This window comes from Natrix helvetica (assembly GCF_964273705.1).
Source record: "Natrix helvetica genome assembly, chromosome: 3".
In the NCBI taxonomy this organism is placed as follows: Eukaryota; Metazoa; Chordata; class Lepidosauria; order Squamata; family Natricidae; genus Natrix; species Natrix helvetica.
Genome location: NC_138549.1, coordinates 107,973,701 through 108,000,879, shown reverse-complemented (window position 1 = coordinate 108,000,879; position 27,179 = coordinate 107,973,701). Strand labels below are relative to the sequence as shown.

General features: G+C 43.0%; 1 protein-coding gene across 1 annotated transcript in view; it reads right to left on the bottom strand.

Moving 5' to 3' along the window:
- Positions 1-22,940, bottom strand: part of PLPP3 (phospholipid phosphatase 3) — an 81,650-nt gene extending 58,710 nt beyond the window's left edge. The window contains exon 1 of the mRNA XM_081946503.1: positions 22,172-22,940. Within this exon, the coding sequence (XP_081802629.1) occupies positions 22,172-22,310 (139 nt within the window). The 5' untranslated portion in view covers positions 22,311-22,940. The remainder of the gene's footprint in view (positions 1-22,171) is intronic.
- Between the last annotated feature and the right edge of the window lie 4,239 nt (positions 22,941-27,179).

The following is a 27,179-nucleotide window of genomic DNA, read 5'->3' as shown; positions in this document are numbered from 1 at the left end:
AGAGACTGTGAGTTCAAGTCCCACCTTAGCCATGAAAGCAGTGACTTTGAGCCAATTATTCTCTCTCAATCCAACCTACCTCACAGGGAAATTGTTGTGGACAAAATAGCAGGAAAGTGTGTTGAATATGTTTGCTGCCTTGAAGTATTTGTAAAAATAAATAAAGGCAGAATATAAGTAAATAAATATTAATAATGTAGAGAGTATTTGCTGAGGGTAAAGTTCATAATTATTTGGATCACAACCCAGGGAGGAGAAATTTAAGTCTTCCTTTTCTTACTCCATTTTAAGAAAAAATACCTCTTCCAATGCTGGCATTTATTTCATGGGAGAGCAAGCAAATCATTTTCCAGTTAGATGACAGCTAAATTGTCTTCCATGGAATGTAAGCCAAACCACTTTTGTTTCACATTACTGAGAGACAATGGGTGGCATAGAGACTCAGCTTCCTAATCAAGAAGTAAAGATTGGGAGACATGTTCCTTAATACCATATATATATTCTTCAGAAATAATAATGATTTGAAGATGTTCCTGAGCAACCAGACGCTTTTGGCTGCTTCCAATGCTCAGCCACAGCAAGCACTATAGGAGCATCAGATGCATATCTAGCACTAGAGGAAGTTTTATATGTTTGTCAGGATTCATTGATTGGCACCAGAGAACTGCCCAAAGCCTATGGTTGCTGGTGTACAGTTTGCTACGCAAAATAGAGAAAGAAAAGGGTGGGAAATGTTTTTCCAAGGAAGGACAGAGCCAAGCCTTCAGGAAACTTCTTTGTAACTTTAAGCATATGAGGATGTTTCTTTCTCTTCCCTTAAATGGGCCGTTTCTATTTGACTTTTCATGGAGTTGGGTTTGTGAATAATTCATGCCAAGTTAAAAAAAAGGGGGGGGGGATTGAAAGTGTTGCAAATCTTGGCCTTTAGGAGAACAGAAGCTATTGGAAAGTATTTTTTTAAAAAAAAATCACTCACAAACTAATGCAACCTTGAATGACATTACCACAAAGACACAGGCCAAGAAAGACTCAGCATGAAATAGGAATAAAATAGAGGTGAAGAGATACAGGCATGCACAAAAGCCTCAATTTCAAGTAATTGCATTTACCCAGCTGTATATAGATACTGCTACAAAAGGAGGCTAAATAATAGAGAGGACTTAATCCATTTGCAGTCCTAAATGTGACTAGGGACACGGATATGAGAGTTCCCTATCATGGATAGAGGTCTAAAACCCTTTTAGACAGACGTGCATGGACACTGGAACAGAATATTGGAACAGAATTTGTGTGCAGCATAACCATCTTTTATCCCCACATATGTGCAAGTATCAGGCTAAGCTTTCTGAGGATTTGAGAAAAGCTGCAGAATGGATGTACAGAATAGATGTACAGTATACAGAGTGTTTGCTGGCAGATAGTTGCATAATGATGATAGATGAGGAAAAATGTGTGGTTATTCCATCATTTCCTCCTTAACAAATTTATTAAGGAAAAAATGGACCTTTGGTCATTAATGAGGTTATATGATTGTTCTTATATACAGGTAGTCCTTGACTTATGACCACAAACTGAGTCCAAAATTTCTGTTGCTAAGTGAAAGATTTGTTGACTGAGTTTTGTCCCATTTTAAGACCTTTCTTGCCACAGTTGTTAAGTAAATCACGGTTAATTTTTAGTAACATTGTTAAGTGAATCTGACTTCCCCGTCGACTTTGCTTGTCAGAAGGTCAGAAAAGCTGGTCACATGACCCCTGGACAATGCAACTGTCACAGTTGCCAAGCATCCAAATTTTGATCACGGGACCAAGGGGATGCAAAAGTGTCATAAATGTGAAGAACACCCATGTCACTTTTTTCAGTGCTGTTGTAACTTTGAACCACTAAATGAACTGTTGTAAGTTGAGGACTACCTGTACAGTTTTACTGCAAAAGTGAAAAGTCTATAAAAGTGTGTCTGAGGCAGAGCAGGTAATGCTATCCTGCACAACTGTACAATTCCTTTTTAGTAGTTTCCTTTTACAGTTATTGTAGATCCCTGTCTACTAGAGCTGTGTTGATGGGATGATAGGAGTTATAATACAACAAATCTAGAAAGTACTAGGTTGGGTCTAGAAAAAAAATATGGACAAGAAATGTCCTCCATTCTTCATCCACTGCCACCCCTGCTCTCAAAATTGGCCTCAGCTCCACTCTACACAGTTGAAGAGATGTCATGTTTCGTCATGTCTAACTTGGCCCTTGCTCTCTGGTTTTGGATTTCACAACCCAGCCATTTAATGAGAACATTAGCCTGATGTCTTAGGGGCCTTTCTCCACCTGCTTGAAGGAAACCCAAGAACCAGAGACAAACCAGAACTTGTAAACTTCACAAGATTTCTATAATTAGGCATCAGTTCTCCAGCATCTGAAAAGTGCTGCCACTTTGACAGCAGCGTAAAGACCTCAATAAAATAAATGCAAGGAATACGCCCATTTGGTAAAAGCCTTAGGGATCTTCGTACGAAACTCGGCTTCCCACCTGCTCCTGATTCGTTTTTGCCCCAAACCATAAATAGCTTATTTGTATAAATAAGCCACTGGCAATACAATCTAAGCCTTAAAAAATGCAATCAAAGCACCAGGCAGACTACTGATATAATCAAACAGAAAGAGACACAATGGAATTCCAGGGAGCACTCAATGTTGCTGTTTAATGGGCTACAGCCAAATGATTACATCAAAATGGAAAAGGGGCTTGTTGATATCAACTAATCTTGACTAAAAGAGCTGTCATGTGTTCCTTTTCTGAGTAAGTGGTGACATATGAAAAAGGTAATTTTACAATCCCTGGAAACCTCAGTTCCTCTGTTGAAAATAGAAGACACATCTCACTCTGAAGATAAAGTTTAGTAACATTAGTTTATTTCCTTGCCTTACCTGAATAAACAATTGTTGGGTGCATAGGAGAAGGCTGTGTGTCTGTGATTCATCCTTCTCCTTCTGTCTTTAATAAGTAACCCACTTAATCTTTGAATGAGACTGTTTTCTTCTGCTCTGTTCACCCTAACCAGGACAAGACTATAGTCTAGAAATCAATTTTCCTGTCATGATCTTATGATCTTGCCCTTCGTTCATCCCGCCATACTTGGAGGGCCAGCTTAAAGTCATCTTTAACTGTCCTGGCTTTAAAGTAGCCTTCTTCTTCACCTGACAAAATTTTCACTGTGGATGATCAATGGTCACCTGCTGGCTGGTTCAACATGGAGTGGCTATCAGCCCAGCTCTTACTGACCATGGTGAACTGCTGCCGGAATATCTTTTCCATCAGTGGGAATTGCCTTGTCGCCATTTTATCCTAGGCCACAGGAGAGACCAATATCACTTTGGGTCTCAGTGCCAGGATCTGTCACTTCCTTGAAACACTACTCTATTGATCACTGATCCTACCTACCAGTTAACTACAAGCCCTCTCCATACCTATATACTTGCCATCTGCGTGAATTCTGAAAAGCAATTTATTATTCTTTAGGAAGAATTTCATTCCTGTTCAAAAAATAGTTCAAACAACAGAAGTGGGAGCACCGCAATGCTGGGTTCTGGATTCTGTTGCAACCGGTACGGTGCAACGGGGCCCAGTGTCCACCACATGAATGTGCGCAGTTTGCGCATGCGTCCTTACCTCTTGCGTTGCCTCCGCGAGCCTCCGCAACGCTCCAGGTGCTCAGCGGAGCATCGCGCAGGCACTGTACGCGCTGTGCGCATGCGTGGAAGCGCCGAAAAGCTCAAATACAGGTGAGGACGGGCGGGCGGGCGGGCCGTCCGGAGCACCGTATCGGAACGGTACCTGATGCTCCCGGCAGGCACCGGTATGCCCGTACCGGGGCGTACCGCCTGCAACCCACCACTGGAGCACCAACTCCATCAGATAGAATAATTGGCCATTCCTCTTAGTGTATGCTACGTCTTAGTTGAGTGTCCCACCATTCTACGCATCTAAGTAAACTTGGTCTATGCCACCTATCCTTTGTTAGGGAGAAAGATGGGTGGTGATTGTCATGTCAGCAAGTGAAGCTTAATGGGCGGGGAAACAAAGCCAGAAACATTTTCTGGTTTGTCAACAGGGCAAAATAGAAATCAGAAGTGGGGGAGAGGGGTAAACACAATCTTACTTAGGCCATATCAAGATACTAAAAATTGTTGTGTCTGGGCAGATGACGTCAGGGAGTTTCCTCTGACAGCCGGCATCTGCACTAGCAACAGCCAGGTCGCGTCTGATTGGCCAAGACGCGACCTGGCTGAGAGCGGGGAAACCCTGGCTTGGGGATTGGCTGGTTCGTCTGACAGCTTCGTATAAATAGCTGTCAGACGAACTCTGCTTTGATTCTCTCCTGTATTTGACTGTGAACTGCTCTGTTAATAAAAGTTGGTTGAATTCTCCTCACGACTCGGCTCGCCTTTCGTTCGCATTTAACACTGGCGACGAAGGTGGGATTCAGCCGCTAACCCACCGAAATCCACCGAGCGTGTCTTCTTGTCACCCTCGCACCGGCGACCTGTTCTCCTGGCCGGCTGATCCGTTCCTGAGGAGATCATGTCGGCAATGCCAACTTTTGTGCCTTTTGGCTGCGATGGCGAGACGTGGGAAGCGTTCATGGAGCGCTTCGAGTGTTACCTCATAGCCAACGGTCGTCGCGACGCTCCAGACGATGAGAAGTGCAGTTTCTTCTTGAGCTGTTGCGGCACTCCAATGTTTAGTGCCGCTCGCTCAATAGCCGCCCCACAGCCCGTTCATTCTCTGGACTGGGCGACACTAACCGAACGCCTGCAGCGCCACTACGCCCCCACTCCATCCTGGGTGGCGAGGCACTACGCTTTCCGGCGCTGCGTACAGAAGCCAGAGGAGTCGGTGAGCCAATTCCTCCAGTCGCTTCGCACCGCGGCGATGAGGTGCGAGTTTGCCGACCTCGATCGCAACCTGACGGAACAGTTCGTCAGCGGCGTAAAAGACCTGCGCCTTCGCCGGCGGCTCTTGTCACAGGCGGACATCACGCTGACTGGGGCCATCGAGCAAGCAAGGGCGGCTGAACTCTCCGACGAGTCAATGGCGGAGATGTTCAATCTGCCGCCCCCGCCAGGCCGCACTTGCTTGGTGGACGAACTAGTTCCCTTGCCAAGCGACTATCCGGAGGAGGGAGCGGTGGCGCGCATTGGCCAGTCCGCCAGAAGACGCGCTCCTCAGCGAGCCCGGGAAGCTGTGCCCGCTTGCCTTGGCTGTGGAGGCAACCACGACCGCTCGGGTTGCCCCTTTAAAAACGCAGTTTGCCGCCGCTGCCTGAAGAAGGGACATTTGGCTCAGGTCTGCCGAGCGCAGTTCCCCTTGCCACAGCGAGCAGATGACGTCCCGACCACAGCCGCCGTTAAACAGCGACCCGGAGGCCGTGCTGGACGACAGCAGCAGCAGCAGCAGCAGCAGCAGCCTTCGCGCGGAGGCTGCTACGCCGTGGACGCAGACTTGCACGCCAACCCCGCAGAGTTGGCCTTCCACACGGGTGCAGGTGCGGAGCGCATCAAGGCGTCGCTCCTCATAGAGGGCTCCCCCTGCACCATGGAGGTGGACTCGGGGTCGTCCCGATCCCTTTTGTCGTGGACAGAGTTCTCCCGCCTCTGTCCAGGCGTCTCAAAGACCCAGCTGGCCCCTCCAGACGCAACCCTACGGGACTACCAGGGGACTCTAATTCCTACCCTGGGTTGTCACCTGGTGCGGGTGGAATACGGGGACTATTCGGGATGCCTTCCTCTACTAGTAGTAGAAAAGCCTTTGCCGGCCCTCCTGGGCCTTGACTGGTTCCCGGCACTTGGCCTATCAGTGCACGGGATTAGACAAGTAGTGGCCACGCCTCCCGACGTGGCCGACGTCCTTGCCAGATTTTCTGATGTGTTTGATGGGCAGCTGGGGGCGTATAAGGGCACGCCCATCTCCTTGAACCTAGACCCCCAGGTTGCCCCCATTAGGCTGAAGGCCCGTAGGGTGCCTTTCGCTTTAAGGGCAAAGGTTGATGCGGAGCTTGACAAGCTCGTCGCGCAGGGAGTCTTGGAGCCGGTGGATTACTCCAAGTGGGAGACCCCTTTGGTCATCCCAGTTAAGGCGGATGGGTCCATTCGCCTCTGCGCCGACTTCAAATCCACCATCAACCTTGCCCTCCAAGCGAACCCCTATCCAGTTCCGGTAGTGCAGCACTTGCTCCACTCTTTGGGGCAGGGCTGCATCTTTGCGAAGCTGGATATGGCGCAGGCCTACCAGCAGCTCCCGGTGGATGACGAGGCGGCGGCTGCGCAGACCATCGTCACCCACCGTGGAGCTTTCCGTTGCCGCCGTTTGCAATTCGGCGTTTCCGTAGCCCCGGGGATCTTCCAGAGCCTCATGGAGCGGCTGCTCCATGGGCTCCCAGGCGTGGTTCCGTATTTCGATGACGTCCTGATCGCCGCTAGCAGCCGATCGGGCCTCATCGAAGTACTGGTGAAGGTCCTCGAGCGTTTCAGGGGCTCGGGTTTAAAATTAAAGCGCAGCAAATGCTCATTTGCTGTGCCTCGGGTTGATTTCCTGGGATTCACAATTGACGCCCAAGGGATTCACCCCACCCCTTCAAAAGTAGCAGCCATTAGGAACGCCCCCACGCCTGCCTCCAAGACGGAGCTGCAGGCGTTCCTTGGCTTGCTCAACTTCTACGCGCCTTTTCTGCCGCATAAGGCGTCACTAGCCGAGCCGCTGCATCGGTTGCTCGACCGATCGGCCGCCTGGCGCTGGGGCAGCCGCGAAGCGCATGCGTTCGCGGCTGTCAAAGACTTGCTGACGTCAGAGGCAGTCCTCGTTCAGTATTCGGACAAGCTGCCTTTGACTCTTGCTTGTGACGCCTCCCCCGTGGGTTTGGGGGCGGTCCTGAGCCATGCGCTGCCCAATGGCTCGGAGGCCCCCATAGCCTTTTATTCCCGGACACTGACTTCTGCGGAACGCAATTACAGCCAGATCGACAAGGAGGCTCTGGCTGCAGTGTCAGGGATTAAAAGGTTCCACGACTACCTCTATGGTCGGCACTTTACTTTGTTCACCGACCATAAGCCACTCCTTGGGCTTTTGGCAGGTAACAAGCCGACCCCTCCCATCCTGTCACCACGCATGACCAGGTGGACAGAGTTCCTGGCTGCTTACAGCTATACTCTGCTCTACCGCCCGGGCAAGCATTTAGGGCACGCTGATGCCCTCAGCCGCTGCCCCTTGCCCGTTGCTGACCCCCCGACAGTGCCTTGCCTGTCGGTCTTGGCCATAGCAGATTTGGCTCTGCCGCTCTCTTCCGGAGAGGTGGCCTCAAAGTCTAGGGCTGACCCTGACCTCTCCCAGGTCATCCTTTGGGTCCAAAGGGGCTGGCCTGAGGGTCCGGTGCCAGAGCACCTGCGTCCCTTCAGGGCCAGGCAGTTGGAGCTGTCACTTCACAGTGGGTGCCTCCTGTGGGGTGACAGGGTGGTCATTCCACCCAGCCTGCGCCATCAGGTGCTATCTCGCCTTCATGAGGGCCACCCGGGCATAGTGCGCATGAAATGCCTGGCGCGCAGCTATGTCTGGTGGCCTCGCATTGATGACGAGATAGCCGCCTGGGTGGCCGGCTGCTCCCCCTGCCAACATTCCCGACCGGCGCCACCGGCTGCCTGTCCTAGGGAATGGGAAGTGCCTCGTGGACCTTGGTCCCGTCTCCACGTGGATTTCGCGGGCCCCTTCAGAGGCCAGGTCTTCATGGTAGTGGTGGATGCATATTCGCGCTGGGTGGAGCTCATCCTCATGAGGTCCACCACAGCCGAGGCCACGATCAGAGAACTGACTAGGCTTTTCGCCACCCATGGCGTGCCGGACGTCATTGTCTCTGATAACGGGCCTCAATTTGCTTCCACCGCGTTCCAGCTGTTCCTGGCTTCTCAGGGTATCCGCCATGCCCCAGTCGCCCCATACCATCCGGCTAGCAATGGCCGGGCGGAAAGGGCGGTCCGCTCGGCCAAGGAGGCGTTGGGCAGGATGGATGGGGCTGACTGGCCTGCAAGGGTGGCTGCTTACCTCTTGGTACAGCATGCCACTCCTTGCCCCCTGACCGGGAAGTCTCCGGCTGAGCTGCTGATGGGCCGGCGCCTGCGGACCACCTTGGATAGGTTGCACCCACTCTATTCAAGTGAACGGCCTGGCAACCTGGGGCCCCCTTCCCGCGTGTTCGTCCTGGGCGATACTGTTTGGGCTCAGGCGTTCTCAGGGGCGGTTAGGTGGGTGCCTGCCACCATCACCGCCATAACCGGCCCCTGTTCTTACAGGGTCCAGCTACATGATGGGACCGAATGGGGCGGCACCTGGATCAACTGAGGCGCCGCCTGCCCAACACCAACGACAACACCCCTGCAAGGTCGACCAGCAACGTCGCTGCGCCTGAGCCCTCCAACGTTCTGTTCCCTGGTGCCCTTCCACCAGAAAACGTCCGCCCGATCCAGCTGCCCAGAGTTTTTCCGTCCTCGGACGCCGCCTGCCGGCCGTCCATTGTTGAGGGGGTGTCGCCCGTTTGGCGTCCCCCTCCGGGGTTCCAAATGGCCTTCCCCGAGTCAGGCCAAGCCTACCAACAAGTGCCCAGCTCAAGCCCGCCTTCGGCCGCGCCCCCTCGGCCCTGCCTACCTGGTCCTGGGGTTTCTCCGTCTGGGGCGGGCCTCCAAGATGGCGACCGGAGCTCCACTCCCTTGCGGGAGGAGCTTCAACGGACACCACCTTCCTCTCCGACGCCTCCAGTCGCACTGAGGCGTTCTGGGCGGGTCCGGCGCCGCCCAGACTATTTACGTGACTACGTTTGTGCGTCTCTTGCACATGCGCAGTCACTGGGGGGGAAGGAGTGTTGTGTCTGGGCAGATGACGTCAGGGAGTTTCCTCTGACAGCCGGCATCTGCACTAGCAACAGCCAGGTCGCGTCTGATTGGCCAAGACGCGACCTGGCTGAGAGCGGGGAAACCCTGGCTTGGGGATTGGCTGGTTCGTCTGACAGCTTCGTATAAATAGCTGTCAGACGAACTCTGCTTTGATTCTCTCCTGTATTTGACTGTGAACTGCTCTGTTAATAAAAGTTGGTTGAATTCTCCTCACGACTCGGCTCGCCTTTCGTTCGCATTTAACAAAAATGGTTCTGCATTTATTTGTCACGTACGCTCAGATGAAAGCAGGGTTGTTGCTTAGAATGGTAAATGCAGAAGCATTCTTACTTGGTATCTTGATATGGCCCAAGTTATGGTATTTAAGTTATAGGGAGAGACAATTCAACCTTTCTAGTAATGAGTAGAGGGGGTGGAGAAAGAGGAAGGGTCCATAGTAGGCTACAAAGTCAGATGTTTGGTTCAGAGCAGTCTTCCTCTAGATGTGTGGAGACTTCACCTTTCAAAATGCTTAGAAATGTTGTCGAAAATTCCCAGAAAGCAAGGCCAAGAAAGTTCCAGGATATAGAAAAGGCCAGTTTGAAACTGAACGTTATATGTAACAGCGAAGTATTGACTCTCTGAAGAAATTTAGTAAGATGTCTTAGAAGTGGTCTCTAATGAAGATCCTAGGCAGTGGGAGGAGATGGCTTGCAAGAAGAAAGAATTTTTCACTGGGAGTCTGTTTGAGGTTGCTTGGGTGAGGAATACAATTAACTGCATTAAAATTACCAGTTTACCTCAAAAGGCTTCTGGGATGGTGTTATTCTTGCCTCAAAACCATGGCAACGGGGACTCTTTTGCTAAGAAGACCTTAGCTTGGTGTTCTTGGCCAGTTGCCATGGAGACCAGGCCTGTACAATGCCTACACTGAGCACAAGAGTGGGAAAGACAGCTCAGTCAGGTTTCTGTGCAAATTATGTGCCACAGGAACTAACCTCTGCTAACAGCTTTAGCACTGAAAAAGAAAAAGAAAAAACTAGCAGGAAAATGCCTCTCCACCTCCCTTGTTCTTTTCCCCACACAGAAGAATGGAAACAGCTGACAAAGATTTCAAAGAGCTGGGACACGCATACTTCACGTTCTCTTTGTTTTCTCCCCCTTTTTTGAATGCAATGCTTCAGCAAACCTACGAAAAGAAAGGGTGGGCTGCCTCTATTGCAGAATCTCTAAACTCCAAGGAAGCCTACAATGGGAGAAAAAAGGGACTCTGGAAAGGGAATTAATATCCATTTTGAAGATGTTATTTTGTTCCCAATCCAAACCTATGTAGAGTTGAACTTTTTTAAAAAAGAAAAGTTTACGTAAAACAATTGCACTCAAGCCCCTTTTTAAAATAAAAAGACACTGTGGATTTGTGGCTCGGATGCAATGCTGCCACCATTTTCATAAATAACAATTGATGGAAGTTGTAGCAGCCTGTTAAAAAAATCAGTGCATTAAAAGGTTACTCAAAGTAGCCTTCACAGAATCTTAGCTCTGTGATTAATGAATTAGCAACCTGAAGCTATTGCTTCTAAAAAAAATACTGAAACTATTCAGAGTATTCACTGAATTCTAAACCCGGGGGAATCAGAAATAATCTGGATTAAACAGGGGATCCACCATTACTAATTTCTCTCCACTTTTTTCTGAAGTTTCTCTTCCCAACTAAAGATTCTGCATTCAGACCTAACCTCATCACCAACCTGTTACAAACAAGTGCAGACACAGAGAATTTAATGTTTTGTAATATTAATTCAATCCACAGAGCCTAACACAGCTACAGGGGGACAGAAGAAACTTTACTGATTTCTAAACTGTGGTAAATACCATAACATTATAAGAATACACAAGGCAGCAGATTTTATCCAACAATGGGGCAAATTAAAATGCATTTTATAAACCCAATATACATATACACATACATACATACATACATACATATGAATGACTGTGTGTATGCTCCAGCGTAACTATGGAACGCCATGAGAAATTTCAACCAAACTTGGTACCCCTCGTGTGTTCTGTTAAGATACAACCTGTTGGGCCATAAAATGGCTTCTACTGTACAGTGCAGTCGAGTTGCCATGGTAACGGCTTCACAGTACTCCACAAGAGTACTTCTAAGGGGGAAAATCCAGTCTAATACAGGATTAGGAAAAATAAATACCTGGGCACCACCGGGTTATCAACTCATGCAATATAATCCTCAATAGGGAATTACCTGCCTTCCCTAAGGTTTGATTGAGGACCAGGTTATCTGCCTTAATTTCTTGATTTCATTTCCCCCCAGAGTATAACAGCCACTAATCTAAATTTGGAATAAAAGCTATGTAGTACTGTATTATTGGTTATGGACAATTATGGTTGTAGACCAGAGAGATCACAATGTTTTAAACTGGGGAAAAACCTGAACTTTCTATACACACTGCATAGGAATGTAAAAGAAGCACCTATTGGCATTATTACATGGCAGACGATCCTCAGAGCCTGAAAAGACCTCTTTCATTCTTTAGCGAGGAAGTCCCTACAGAAGACAGGAGATTGTCACTTGGTAATGAATTAATTCCTTGCTTGGCATATGCATCCAGAATATTTGATAGACACTTAAATGCAGCTTTCCACAAAGGGCTATCTTCATTTGTGTGAAGCTACAAGAATCATCCAAAATAAATTTAGACCCTAGTAACCAACATCCTAATCCTAGGAAAAGAGTAAATCTGGATTTGGGATGCTGAACCCATCATCTAAAAAATTCCCAAGAATAATTCTCTGTGTATTAGAACTTTTAAGCTATGACGCTCATGATTGATTTTGCAGATGCTGTTACATTTTAACAGCTTGGTGCCTATGGGTATTGATAACAGGAAAAGCAAAACATGACCTGACCTAGTCTACTGGTCACTGAGTAAGCCCTCTTACTAAGCAAATTGAGTTTGAAAAGCCAAAATCAAGAAAAAGGCTATGAAGAATAGAGGCTTAAGTAAAGGTTGATATAGCTATTTTGCCCTGCTTTTACATTTTAATTTAATAGTCAACAAATGCTGTATTTTTAAAGAAAATTAGATGAGGTTTGATGGTAGTCAGCTAAGAAAGCACTGTATATCTGTCTTGAATTGGTGATGTTGTACTTGACCAAAGGTGTGCTAATTGCCACCCCAAATCCATATAAACTTGGCTGAACAATCTATTTTGTCTTCTACCTGCCTTTCTCAAAGTGATGACAACCCCTGGCAATTTCACAAGCTACTTTTATTGATTAGAGGCATTACACTTGTAACTAGCCACCAATCCAGCAACCTTCCCAATATCTTACGGCAGCTGTCAAAACATAAGCTGCATATACAGAAGTCTTATTCACAGACTTCTGATCTCTCCTGGTATGTACTGCCTTTGAGATGAGCAAATTTATGGAAAGCAGAAAACAACAAAAATGCCCAATCCCCACAAAGTAGATTAGTTTAATTAATATTATCTGGGATTAGCTTCAGATTCAGATGTTTCTACAAATAGGAAGTAGGCTCCAAACCTAAAGATAATAATGTTCTTCTAGATAAGGAAGTAGAACCTATCAACTTTTAGTACTCATCTAGTACTATAATGGTATTTAAGTATTAGAGCAATTGATTCACTTTCCAAGGAATAGATTCTGTATGTATGACTATTCAGTATCACTTTGCATCACGAGATAAGCAGCATATAAATTTCATAAATAAATATATTTATTTAATACATGTGTATGGATGCTCATTACATATACATGATCCTGGACAACTGATAATGTTAAACAAAAGAAAGACAGGATAAAATTGCTCACATTTTAAAAAAAATCATAAGCATAAAATAGCTGCCAAGAACATTCATAACATCCTACATACGAATTAACCATGAAACAGGCTCACTATTACTGCCAGGGCCTCAAGCTAGATTGCAAACCCAAGTTTTTCATGCCTTACGAAAAGCCAGTGGGTGGATGATATTCCAGTGGGTGAAAACCATGGCAGAGAAGGCTCTCTTTTTGGTGTTGCCAGATGTAACCTCTAGTGCCAGGACCTGGAGCATGCCATTCCTGCCTGCTGGGAACTACTTTCAAGCAAATTATTTTCATATGATTCCTTCATTATGGATGTTAAGTAATACAGAATTTCATTTGCTGATAATGCTGATAATCCTGTTGATTTGGCAAAGGGCTCAAGATTCAAAATTAGCAATTTTATATACTGTTTGGATGGATGGTTCAGGTTTAAACCTTACTGTAGTGTATATTTATATACAACTAGACGATAACCCGGCATTGCCTGGGTATTTATTTATAGGGGGAAAATATCCAGACCAAATGTAGTTTCTAATGTTGGATTTTTCCACTTACCAGAGGGAGTTCCCTTATGGAGTACTGTGAAGCCGTTACCATGGTAACTCCACTATGCTGTACAGTAGAAGCCATTTTAAGGCACAACAGGCTGTATCTTAACAGAACACTCAACCCGGGGGGTGGGTCTTACCCCCACAATATTTGTTTCCAGAGAGTAAGTCATCTGTGTACCAAGTTTGGTTGAAATTGCTCAAGGTGTTCCAGAGTTACGCTAGAATATATACACACACGCAACCATGATAGATAGATAGATAGATAGTTGATAGATAGATAGGTACGTAGGTAGGTAGGTAGGTAGGTAGGTAGGTAGGTAGGTAGGTAGGTAGGTAGATAGATAGATAGATGGTATCAGCTGTCTCTTTAGTTTCTGCCTCCAGTCTTTAAAAGAGAAACTTTAATAATACCTAGCCTGTAGAATACTATCAGAGCTAGTTATGGGATTAGGATTTCAAATCAGGCATTTATATATCATATCTTATGATTTTGTATCTTAGATGGAACTTGGAAAATTGGACCCTATGCACTTGGGACTAACTACAGATTTTGCCTGTAATACATTCAATGAAAACATGTAGAAGGAGCAGAAAAAAATAATGAACAACTTTAAGCAATACTAGTTGGGAATTAGGTAATCTACAATCTAACACCTCTGAGTAGCATCTCAAATCTAATAGTAAATTAGGACGAATGATGTAAAGCATGCTGTTGATTTCCCAACAGCTTTGATCATATTAAATACGAAATAATCTCTTATTATTACAAATGTATTTAATAATATAATATAGAAGTGACCCTCTGCTCCCAGATTGACAAAAATGCATTTGTTTCCCATTAACTGAGCTTTATAGTAGTGAACAAGGTAGACAACTGTTCTCTTGATAGAATGAGACTCAATTCCACAATAACATTCTTCGAACTGCCAACCTTAATTGTTTTGGGTAATTCCAAAGTAATACTTCTAGACTTTGCTTATCTTTTTAAAATATCCTTTATGCTGGAAAATATCTCAGATAAAATAAGTGTCTTTTTTATTTTTAGCACTACTGTGCTTGAATCCACTTTAAAAAATGGTTCACAGGATTCACCTACTTGGATAAACTTTACAGAGATAACAAAGACATTATCGGTTCATCAGCTCCTGCTTGGTCTTAAGTAACTGATTGATGCAATAGAAAGATCCTCAGTAGTTGAATGTAAGTATCAGTTGCAACATCAACATAAAAACTTGTGATCTGTCAATCCGTAGTATCCTCTGGAGAAAAGCAAGTTTTAATGCTTTTTTGCCAGCAGATGCTGAATGTTTTTAAACATTTCATGGATTAGAGTTGTAAAAAGTGCAAAGGAGATCTCTGGTGGCCTTCCAATTGATACTGATTAGACCTGAGACCATCCCTTTCCATTTTTCATGCAAATTAGAGTTGGTGGAAGCTGAAATTTAGCAATTGCAGATAATGTACCTGCTGATTGCCTGGAGGTGCAAAGCATGGCAACTGGGGAAAGGCACAAGCTACTCATTCCTGCTCCAAGGCCATTTTTCCGTATATCTACAGTAATTTAATACAGGTATAGGATTTTAAGAAGGATACTGTACTGAAAGTATAGAATTCAACCAAACCATTAGCTGGTGGATCACACTTCCTAAGTTTTAAATAGGATTTAAATATAATGACATTACATTCTCACTAAATTGGTAAGTAAACAGATAAATTGCAGTCTATTGAATGGTTAATCCTGGCAGGAAACACAGCATTCAGGAATAAAGGCTCCATAATTTGTAAGCAACAAAAATAGGATGAATATCCTTGCCTGACAGTTTATTAAAATCTTTGATCACAATTTCTTTTTTATTCAATTCATCTTTATTGATAAATATGCAATCTCCTTCCCCCTTTTAGAAGTAAGTCCCATTGAAGTCAGTGGCAACTGCTCTAATATAGAAGATATTTAATTCTAGTATTAATTACTATTCTTCCACCTGTATGCTAAGCAGTTTAGAGAATAGGGAAAAAAATCATAATGATTTACATTGGGTGAAGGGAAGGTTCATACATACTAATTAAATGTATTTCTTTTTGGCATCCAATTAAGACAAGTATTTACCATTTTCCCCCTGTTACTTGGTACATTACACAAACTACTATTCCAATACAGGATATATTTTTATGTGCAGATTTATTTCAGCTTCACATTTTTAAAGAACAAAAAAAATGAAGTACTCAGGTGGTGTCATGATGCCCAGAAAACTAATTATTGCTGTACAGTAAAAATAAAATAAACTAGTTTCCATTTCCAGTGTGTTGAAATGGCAAGGCCAGAGACTTCACTAGAAGCACCTAAGTACAGGATTCTAAGTATATTTATATAAGAAGAGATTTCAAAATGTATTTTAGCATTTTTAGATACTATATACAGCATCTATCATCATAAAACTAGAACGTGTTCTAGAGAAAGTAATGAAAAGCATCACACCACTGTTAAAAGTATTTTATGATTCCTACCTCATTTGCCCTCACATTATTATTCTGTCTGGAGACTGGAGAAATCAGGCTGAGAAACAACAATTTGCCCAAGGCCATGCCATCTGTAACTCAGTTGTAATGTCAATAAAAACTTCTTCACTGTCCACAGAATCTAAGCTAATATATTATGTTTTCTTTATGAATGTTTTTGAGATCCAGTTTAGTCTAGTGGTTAAGACACCAGGCTAGAAAGCAGGAGACTCTGACTTCAGATTCTGCCTTAGCCATGAAACCACTTGGGCAAGTTTGAGTCAGTCACTCTCTGTTAGCCCAACCCACCTCACAGGGTTGTTGTTGTGTGGAGGAAGGTGTGTTGGATACGTTCGCTGCCTTGAGTTATTTGTAAAAATAATAAAACTGGAATAGAAATAAAACAAAACAAATAAACAGAATTCTTTTAAAGTAACCTTTTTTCTCCAACAAGCTACAGTTTCCTTGTTTTGAAAACCATGTTAAACTGTCATTGGATTAAAATCCCACAGGAATATGGTTGAATATTCATCTAGCATATCCAGCAGAGGAAAGAAAAAAAACTTTGTGCAATATCTCAGCAAAGCACTAATTAATGTTATTCTTAATCTGTTGGTAAAGTTGTAAAAATTTAGCAGAGTAAGTCCTACTGAAATCCTAATGAGTATAATTGCATTGTTAATTACAGAAACATTTTTGGCCATAAAATTGCTATCTGAACCATTCATTCATTTCCATGAGTTTAAAATTAGACAATTACCAACTTTCGTTCCATCATTTATCTTACACCCTTAGAAAAAGTGATTTGAAAATTAGCAACTGGCAGTAATTGGACTGACAATCTGAATCTATATATTATGTACAAGAAAAGGAAATCCAGTAACAACAACAAAAACCCTGTTTCCTTAATTGTCAATTTGGAGTGAAAACACTGGCCCATAGCCAAGCAAAGGACAGTACATGGATATGTGGGAAGATACACAGAAGCCCACTTTTAAGTGTCCTTAATTGAAAGCTCACAGGAAAAGGATATTCACTTGCTCTTCCTACATTTACAGAGATCATTGGGGAAGTAAATTCAACTGACGCTTGATAACTCAATGATCCTATCAACCTTTATCAAGAAGCCAGTTCATGCTCAAGTCAGCTCATAAATCTTAAGATCATTCATATTTACCTTGAAAGAAGCCTCACTGCTTTCAAGGGTACATGAGTAGCACTTTGCCATAATACTGTGAAGTGATTATTTAATTGGATTAAGTAAGTCCCACTAAAACCAATGGGATTTATTTCTTACATTAGTAGACATGTCTAGCACTAAGCTGTGGCTTTTCATTCTAAGTGTCAACATGCTAAATGACACTAAATAGAAAGACCTGCCAGAAGACAGAAGGCTTTTTGTAAATTATGTTATGTCACTGATCCCATGACCATGTATTTCACCAGTCATTACTAGAATCACCATGCAAACAGTCTGGTCTAATGGTTGAGGCGCCAGGCTAGAAACCAGGAGACTGTGATTTCTAGTCCCATGTTAGGCATGAAAGCGGACTAGGTGGTTCTGGGATAGTCACTCTCACTTAGTCCATCTCATCTCACAGTGTTGTTGTAATAGCAATAGCACTTACTATATACTGCTTCACAGTGCTTTATAGCCTTCTCTAAGCGGTTTACAGATTCAGCATATTGCCCCTAACAATTTGGGTCCTCATTTTACCCACTTCGGAAGGATGGAAGGCTGAGTCAATTGGGAAATTAGCTGGAGGAAGGAGCATTAGATATGTTTGCCATCTTGAGTTACTTATAAAGATAATAAAAGGGAGCATAAAACTAAAAAAAAAAAAAAAACCCAGAATAATCTTATCTATGTCTATTTACAAACTCCAATGTATTTAATGGAGCATCTGTTTGGTGGCTCATAAGGATCTTCAAGAATTAAAATGGACTTCTTACCACATTGATAAATCAACCTCATGAACATTTATTCACAAGTAAAATAATTTGTTCAATAAGAATTATTCCGATAAGTGAATTTAGGATCACATTTTCTACAATATAAATGTTCTAAATGTTGATAAAAGCGGAACACCTATCAGGGAGTTTAATTTTCAGTTTAGAAAAGCTGATTAATGTATAGTATTTGTATGTTTCTACTTTAAAAAAATATGTTGAGTTTATTTATTCCAGATCCATGTCCATATTTTAGGATAACAAAAAGGGGGGGGGGAAGAGGGGGCAGAATCTATTATCTTTGCCTAATATATGCCCCCAATAATAGTAACCAGATGAACAGAGGTCCTCAGAAATTAGGCCAAACTGTCAGAATGATGAAAAATATGCTCAAAGCAGAGACCATCTATGATATGAATGTGGTTATTAAAGTGACATGCTATTGTACTGCATTTTTATGTGAAAACTAACTGATTGCTGCAATATGGAGGAATAAGTAAAGCAGTTAGTGTTACCATAACATCAGGATAAAAATTATTAACTGCTACTTTTTTTCAATAGCTAAGCCATTTTTTAGAAGTATCTTAGGGAATATGCAAATGATAATACAGTGTCTAGCTGGAGGCTTCGTTAGAGTATACTGTGCAGATAATTACTGTTCTTAAACAAGTGTTGATTTATTGGCCAAAGAGCTCCCACTTCAAGTGTCTCTTCTAAGGCAGAGAAACTGTCCTGTACTCTGTGCTTAAAATGACAGCCTAACTTCATTCATAAGGAAACTATCAGGAATTCAATGGGAATTATTCCTAGGAAGGACTTAAATAAATCATAAGTGGCTAGGTCCATATATGTTAATTAGACTACAATTTACAATCTGTAACATCTGGGTTCTCAGAACATGCCAAGGTAAAGTTAAATAAATCACATTATGGCTTAGTTTAATGTATGAACCACGTCAGTGTGATGAAGGAAGCATTAGGGGAGCAAACTATGGTTAGAGAGAAAATCTGTATAATGACTTAACTGCTCAAATAATGTAAGGCACCCTGATGATACGTTTTTATATTTAACATTTGTCCAGGAGTATGTTAAAAGCAAGGATTCACTGTTTTTCAGTTTTCAGAAATATAAGTGCATGTTTACCTGCTTAGCAATCTCAGTGTGCAAAACATTAAAGGATTGTAACGTTAACGTGGTGAAAAGTGTACAGAACAGTGAGTTGAGCAATCATTTGTAGAAGGATTTCTGCGTATCACATTACTGAATCTGACATTTGTTCAAGAATAATAATAGGGTGCCCACAACCCTCACAATTCCAAGTCAGAAACCCAACTTATCTGGAGAGAATCAGCCTCTAATCTCCCTGGTTGGAAGAGTGCAACAGCAGAATGACATAAGAAAATATTGCCTAAATAAACATTAATAAAATATGTATTATAATATTAATAGAATATTAATACATTAGTAAGAAATATTAATAAATATTTATTATGTGCCATAATAAATGCTATTCTAAATTTGTTTCATTACAAAACATTTTATTAAGTTATATAAAATGCCTTTCTTGAGATACAAAGGGTGGCATCATGGATCTGTGACTTTTTCCAGGAATGTTACACACTGACAGGAAATTGTGCATCCCAGTAGCCAAAATCAATTTGCATCCTGTATCAATAGCTAGGGAATACAGTGGAAGCTGCAATACCAAAATATATGCCTATTTTAGGTTTAAGAAATAGGATCAGACCTTTAATTGCTCCATAGCAGCACTCTTAGTCTTCATTTACAGATATGTTCTTTTTCCTGTTTGCATTAGCCTCCATAGATTATTATGTATAAAACAGATGAGGGGGAAACAATGTAAAACCTCTTAAGAGGAAAATAAGTCTGAGATTTGTTTAGCCTGTAAAGAGACTAAGGAATTACATGTATAAACATACTATTAAATAATCTTTTTGCTTCAAAATGTCACCATTTTTTGTATGTCAGAAGTCTAAGAGTGTCTGTATTTGCTGAAGTTAATGAGAAAACATCATTTGAATTAAAAAGGCGTTTATGTTCAGAATTCCTTATAATCACTTGAGTGATACAGGAGCAGATGGCGACTGATTTGCTTACCACAGAATTAACTTTGCATTTAGGAATATAAACACCAATCACAAAGACTGTTAAGATATATTACTTCTTCCTTAATGTTGATTATAACATGCTTAACAATATGATGTACTGTCCTAATTGCACACAATAAGATCACATTTGTGCAAGTGTTATTAAAGTGCAATACTTTGAGTGAGTCTTAACAATGTTCATTTCCAATGGACCAATTTCATTTGTTTCCCCAAAGTTGGTTGGTCTGGCTTTTCAAATTCCAATCACAATGACTAGAAATTCTAGAATCATTTTCTTATCCCATTTAAGAGATGTCAAGTCATAGGACACCAAAATATGAGTATTATCTAATTAAGGTTTAATTGTTCAACCATCTGATATGTACATCATTATAAATCCATCCTACTGTAAGCAGGACAGCTGTAATCAACAAAGCCAGATTCTTAATTAGCATAAATGACTAAATTTTCTGTGTTTCAACATAAGAATATGTATGCAAATCATGTAGTTGATCATAGCATACATTTAATTTCTCCCCAACCCTTTCCCTTTCTTTTTAACCTTTTTCTTTGTTTTATATTTTACACTTTTTTGAAATTTATTGAAGTTTGGGGGGGAAAGAGGCAAGGTTAGTTGCTCATTGATAAGTGGATAAACTCAGAAATAACCTTAATATAATCCCATTTCAGTACAAACTTGATTATTTTACTAGCTGTAAAATCCCTTCTACCAGCACACTACAAAATGAAGAAGTCGCCCATACATCTAATATATTAGAAATGGAGAAGTTGAAGGAGTTTGAAAGGAACAATCTTTTAGATCATGTTATCATAACACATTTGGAGTGCATTCTTGTTCTTTTCCACACTGGGTTATTTGAACAAATAGTGGAGTACTAGTGTCATATAGCATTCCTTGCCATCTGTTCAATTTCTCTGCAGCATCAGCAGAATTACCTGAAAAAACTATCTTTTTAGTCAAGATGTTAGATGCACCTTTCAATCCTGGGTAGTTTGCAGTGTTAATGAAGAGGATCAATGTTTACCAGGGACAGACAGAATTTCTAAACATCCCTTAACATCTGCTTATATACTGAGCAAGTCTCATCCTCTCCTTTGCATTTATGTGCATTTACCACTTGCCTGTCATTCATGAAAACTGAAGTCACCACAAATAAAGCATAATAAGCCCTGCTATGAGCATCTAAATGTTGTCTGTGTCTAAAAGTGTAACTTTTAGGTACACAAAAGCATTTGTGGCATGTCAAACAGTTGCTTAAAACAGTGGAGCTTTGCAGGGTGGAGGGAATTATTTAGTGTTCACCCCTTCCCACATGTTGCAGGAGGCAACTCTTATTTAAAAGTGATATTGCTGACTTCAAAGTGCTCAATTCCCTCAGAAGTCCACAAAACAAACTTTCAAGCTCACCAATTACTATGGCTTTGTTGCACTGCCATTCTGGGTAGATTTATGATGGTGTGTGTGTGTGTGTGTGTGTGTGTGTGTATACCCCACCCCCTAAACCCTCTTAACCCCTTTAACAACCTTTTCGAGTTTGTTACTCCGGCTGCAAATAGGATCCTTCCTTAACACACACACACACACCACACTTCAGACCTGGAACACACGAAAAGCGCCATAAAACTTTAGATGCTCAATTAGGAGCAACCAAATGAATTTAGCCCATGGAAACGGCGCCTCATTTTGCTCAGTTGCCTTTAAAGTTGCGAGTCGGGAAATGATGCTTTGTTTACACGAGGCTCAGCTCAGTAGTAGGACATCCATTTTTATTTCGAGTCTCGGAGCTAGGTGCTTCCCTACAGTAAAATCATGTCCATTAAGGGGGGAAAGGGCAAAGTGAGGACTTGTGCCTCAAATCGAAGAAGGGCTTGGGTCAATAATTTACACATAGTCACCTGAGGCAAGACAATGGGGAGTTTGAAATCTTCCCCCCACCCACCCGCGGAGCCTCTCATGTGAGAAAGGGTGCAAACGCCCCAAATAACGACCTCCTTGCAGAAAATCAGCGCGAGAAAGTTCAGGCCATCCAAAGTTTGCAGGAAACGGGGTTGGAAAGAAAGTTTGCAAAAATAAAATAAAAGGCAGAACGATCGAAGAGTGAGAACGGGAGAATTGGTTAGTATGCACAAGGAGGTTGTAGAAAAGGAGGAGAAAAGTTTGTGCAAACCAGCGACGCTGGAAGTTTGGGATTGCCCTTTTTTTTTTTTTTGAAAGAGATATCCGGGAGAGAGATAAAGAGAATTAAATCAGGAAGAAAGGATCTGCTCGGTTCAAATCTCACCCATGAAGAGGCAGAAGAGGTCGAGACAAACCAACAAAGCTTTCTTGCTGGAGCTTTTGGTCGGGTTGTTATTCAAGGCAGCGCTGCCCCCGTTCTTGCTCTCCGGAACGATCGCCTTGTCGTACTTGTAATTCTGCATGTTTTGGTGGGCAGGGGGAACCGAAATCGCCTTTCCAAGCAACGAATGTCTTCGGGCGACCTGATGGAGGAGGGGGGGAGCAGAAAATCCAGGCGCTGAAAACGATGCTGCTAGCTGACTTTTCGCGTCCGGATCTTCGCTTGCTGGAGGAGGAGGAGGAGGAGGAAGAGAAGGCGATGGTCGAGGCGGTCGCAAGCTTTGTTTGGGTCGACTTGCCGCTTAGAATTAAGTTTCCAGACCGCAGAAAGGTCTCCCTTCCTCTCCTCTCGATCGAGTCCTGATGAAGACTAATGAAAACTCCTGGGAAAAGGTGGGTTTCCAGAAGTTGGGAAGGGGGAAAAAAAGTTTTGCACACACACACACAGCGTGTTCTGTGATCCGGCTACTCCCGACCGGCGACCCAGAGCTCGGTTTACTAGCTTAGTCCTTCTCAGCCAGGAGGCTGGTGTGATTAATGAATGGAGTTGAGGGGGGGGCGGGCAGAGAGAAGGGCGAGCGTCCAGGAGGACCTCGCCCGCAAGCCGAGCTCAAGCTCCCAAAATATGCCGAAGCTGCGCTTTGCCGCTGCTAGCGCCGCCACCGGTACTGTGGGATCGAGCTTGGTTGTATCGCTACTTTTATTTCGTCGGGTCCTTTTTTCCACTGTGCGCTCTCCAAGTACAACCCCCTTCCTTAAACTGGCAGATAGGATAATTAACTTCGCGGTCGTCCCCGTCCCCCCGCAACTCCACCTCCCCGTCCCGTCCCCGCCCGAAGCGGAGCGAAAAAAGGCGAAAGCGATCCAGAAACCCGGACTGCGAGCGCCCCCAGCGGTGACTCGGAAAGCAACAGCACGCCGCTTTTAAGGTGCTCTGTTTACCCGCCTGCGGCCAGCGACTATAAATTCACGCACTTCGGTGGGTGTCCCGCCGCTCAGGAAAAGTCTCATGGACTTCAAATCCCATTATCCACAGCCAGAGGGAGACGGCGATGCAGCAGGGAACACACGGGGACTGGGATTGTAAAGGGGCTTCTACACATTCCATCGTACTTGGCGGGACACTGGCTTCAGAATCACGCTTTCACAAAAAGAACCTGGGTTCAAATCAAAGGGGCTTGCTTGGCCCCTTTTGATCAGAGGGCTAAAGATGGGTTATAATATCCTTTCTTCCTTACAGTGAAGCAGCAAGGATTTTGGAGGAGCCTCACACAAACTATTTCGTGGGGAATTCTAGGAGTTGAAGTCCACTCATCTGAAAAGGGGTGGCTGAGGTTGAGAACCGCTGGTTTCAATAGGTGACTTAAAATGTTACCGTAGAATCTGGATCCTATAGGAGGTAGAATCCCGGGATATTAAAACCATATCATTCCAAACTAGACTGTGGTTACTCTGTGTCATATAACATGGCATAATTTTGTATTTTGTCATGTTTTTGTAATGTATATTGGAGGTGGTGACTCTTTGACAGCCGTATGCAGGGGTGGGCTGCTGGGGATTCGCACGGGTTCCCGCGATCCTCTAGCTAGGATTCTGTCCAGTTCGGTGAACACTCAAATGCCACCCCTGGCTAGCCATGCCCACCCCGCCACACCCCTCCCCTCCCCCGCTGCCCATTCATCATGCCAGGTAAGCAGGTAGGTGCAGGGCCCGCACAGAGGCTCAGGGAGGGGGGGAAAAACTGGTCTACCAGAGGTTCCGGAAGTCCGGAAACAGCCTGTTCCCGGCCTCCGGAGGGCCTCCAGAGCCCGGGAGAAGCAGTTTTCACCCTCCCAGAGGCTCGAGGAAAGCCTCCAGAGCCCGGGGAGGGCAAAATACGTCCCGTGGTGCAGGAGGACGACTAGGCCACCATGATCACATCCACCCAGCAACTGGGCAGCGAACCCGTTGCTGCAATTTTTGAAGCCCACCCCTGGCTGTATGCGATGAAATTTCATTTTAATGTATGCTGATTAGTGTACCTTCAAAGTGACAATAAAGTTATTCTAAGTCTATCTAAGTTTAAGGAATGAATCCTAAGAAATAATGTAAAGTATGTGTTAAGTTTCTATATTTCAGCATTATTGCCATACTTTACTTATACAACCTCTACAAAATTGGATTTCAGTATGCATCAGAGGGCAACATGCATGTGGAGGTTTCATTTAGTTGATGATCCGTGTCACAAATATTCATCCTTTTCATTGCATTTCTTTCAAAATAACCTTCCAGGAATTACAGAGAATAATGGAGAACGATATTTGCTTCCAGAGGATCATGTCATGTGGTAGCTTGCTTCCATGTGCTCCATTCTCCTTTTTTCCCCCTCTACAGCACATGCACAGACACATGGAATAATAACTAGATAGGTTTCTTCCTCCGATCTGGGGCTTTGCAGTGCAGTCCTGAGCTATTAACCATTCCCATCATTTGGCATTCCTTCAAGTCATGGTGCCTTTGTGCAGTGTACAACTTGCACACCTGGTTTTGGTGGCCCTGGGAACACCATTGGATGTTAACGGCCTTCTGTGTTTTGGAGTGAATGAAATGGATAGTATGAATCCTAGTGAAGTTACACTATATTGCCAAAAGTATTCGCTCACCCATCCAAATAATCAGAATCAGGTGTTCCAATCACTTCCATGGCCAGAGGGGTATAAAATCAAGTCCCTAGGCATGCAGACTGTTTTTACAAGCATTTGTGAACGAATGGGTCGCTCTCAGGAGCTCAGTGAATTCCAGCGTAGAACTGTGATAGGATGCCACCTGTGCAACAAATCCAGTCGTGAAATTTCCTCGCTCCTAAATATTCCACAGTCAACTGTCAGCTGTATTATAAGAACGTGGAAGTGTTTGGGAACGACAGAAACTCAGCCACGAAGTAGTAGGCCACGTAAACTCGTCCAACATCAGTGTGTGACCTCACAAATGCGCTTCTGGAAGAATGGTCAAAGATTCCCATAAACACACTCCTGTACCTTGTGGACAGCCTTCCCAGAAGAGTTGAAGCTGTTATAGCTGCAAAAGGTGAACTGACCTCATATTGAACCCTATGAATTAGGAATGGGATGTCACTTACAGTACGTTCATATATGAGTAAAGGCAGGTGAGCGAATACTTTTGGCAATATAGTGTATAATTGGCTTATTTTGCTTCTTATTTTTTAATTTAAAAATGTTCACTGTTGACAATCAGTGCTGCATTGTGGTGGGTAGACCAGAAAACTACTTCACATTTGTTACAATATGTGAATCCAGTCATATGTATACAAGGCTGGGTTCACATATATTTTATTAATACTCCGGTAGTGAAAAAAACCAAGGATGAGACTGAATTTGACATATTGATTTCAGTTAGCCACCTTAAAAAGATTTTTAAATGGATGTTCACTCAATTGCCTTTGGAAATGAATAATAGCAACTGTCAAATTAGACTGCCGGTCAAATATGTCGGGAAAGAAAATGAGATGAAAACTTCAGTTAGGATGAAAATAATCAAACATATTTTTTTTAAAAAAAAAGTTTCCAAATTTTGCCATAGCATTAGAATGTTAATATAATGCTTTTCCAAAAATCCATTTGTCTTCCTTTCAGAGAGTCAGCATCCTGGAACAGGGCAGTTTAGTCTAAATAAGGGTTATTTGGATTATCCAGATCAACATTAAGCCATAGTTATGTTTCTTTAAAGAGAAGGAGACATAGAGACAATCACAACATAGCAGTATTTTGTCTCCTGTGGCGACAGCCTGCATGTGGCAGGACCTATGTATGCATCTTTCATATGCAAAATATTCGTCGCTGCACATTATGTATCTAAAGTAACCTGATAACCTACAAGATATTTGTGTGCAGGAGCTGTCTATGTTGCATAAGAGATTTTCCCCACTATAAATCTACCTGCTTACTTGATTTGATTTGATTTTAACCCAAACATGGTGCTTGTGGTGACTAAATCATCCATAAACAATCTTTGGTGACATATTCTACTTTTTTAACAAAAATGTTTACTTAAATGGTATTTAAACATACCAATAGAAAGTTGGTATGCTAGAAAACAAACCACCGTTGACATCCTCTGAATTTTGAAGGATGCCCTTGATAACCAGATAGGCTGAAAATGTGTCTTAGAAAATAAAATGGAATAGCTCTGCTCAGAACCAAAGAAAAAGACTAAATTTAAGGTGAAATATTTTAGAAAGCTGAGAACTTTAAAATCTTGCTCATAAATTAATTGCAGTTCCAGAAAAACCAAGTGTCTCATTGATATGGGATTTGCTGCATAAGATATACAGAGCAGATACTGTTATCCATTGCACAAATACAATTGCCACTGTTATTATGAAGTGTGTGCAGTCATTCAGGCAAAAATATACATCTGTGTTGACTTGGTTCAAATACAGATCATATTCGCTTCTACTTTGTGGCCAAGTACCAACGTAATCTATATTGGCAAAAACCAGAAGGAGTGTAGTATCATATTTGCTTGTTAATCTATTTTGCACAAAAATTTAAAATTACTTTCTTTCACTGAAATGGAGAGAGAAAGCTTTTCAAGACACCCAAATAGAATAATTATTGAATCAGGACACTCCTTTATCAATGTACTAGGAGGGTCTGGAACCAAGTTTTCAGTTTAGGCACAATTTCTGTACAGGTAGTCCTCGCCTTATGACCACCATTGAGCCCAAAATTTTTGTTGTCAAGTGAGACATTTGTTAAGTGAGTTTTGCCCCATTTTACGACCTTTCTTGCCACAATTGTTCAGTGAATCACTGCAGTTGATAAGTTAATAACATGGTTGTTAAGTGAATCTGGCTTCCCCATTGATTTTGCTTGTCAAAAAGTTGGTGTCATGTTCCAAAGGGTTAATGAAAATAGCGAAACACGGAGACGGTTTGAAAATGCAGTTTATCT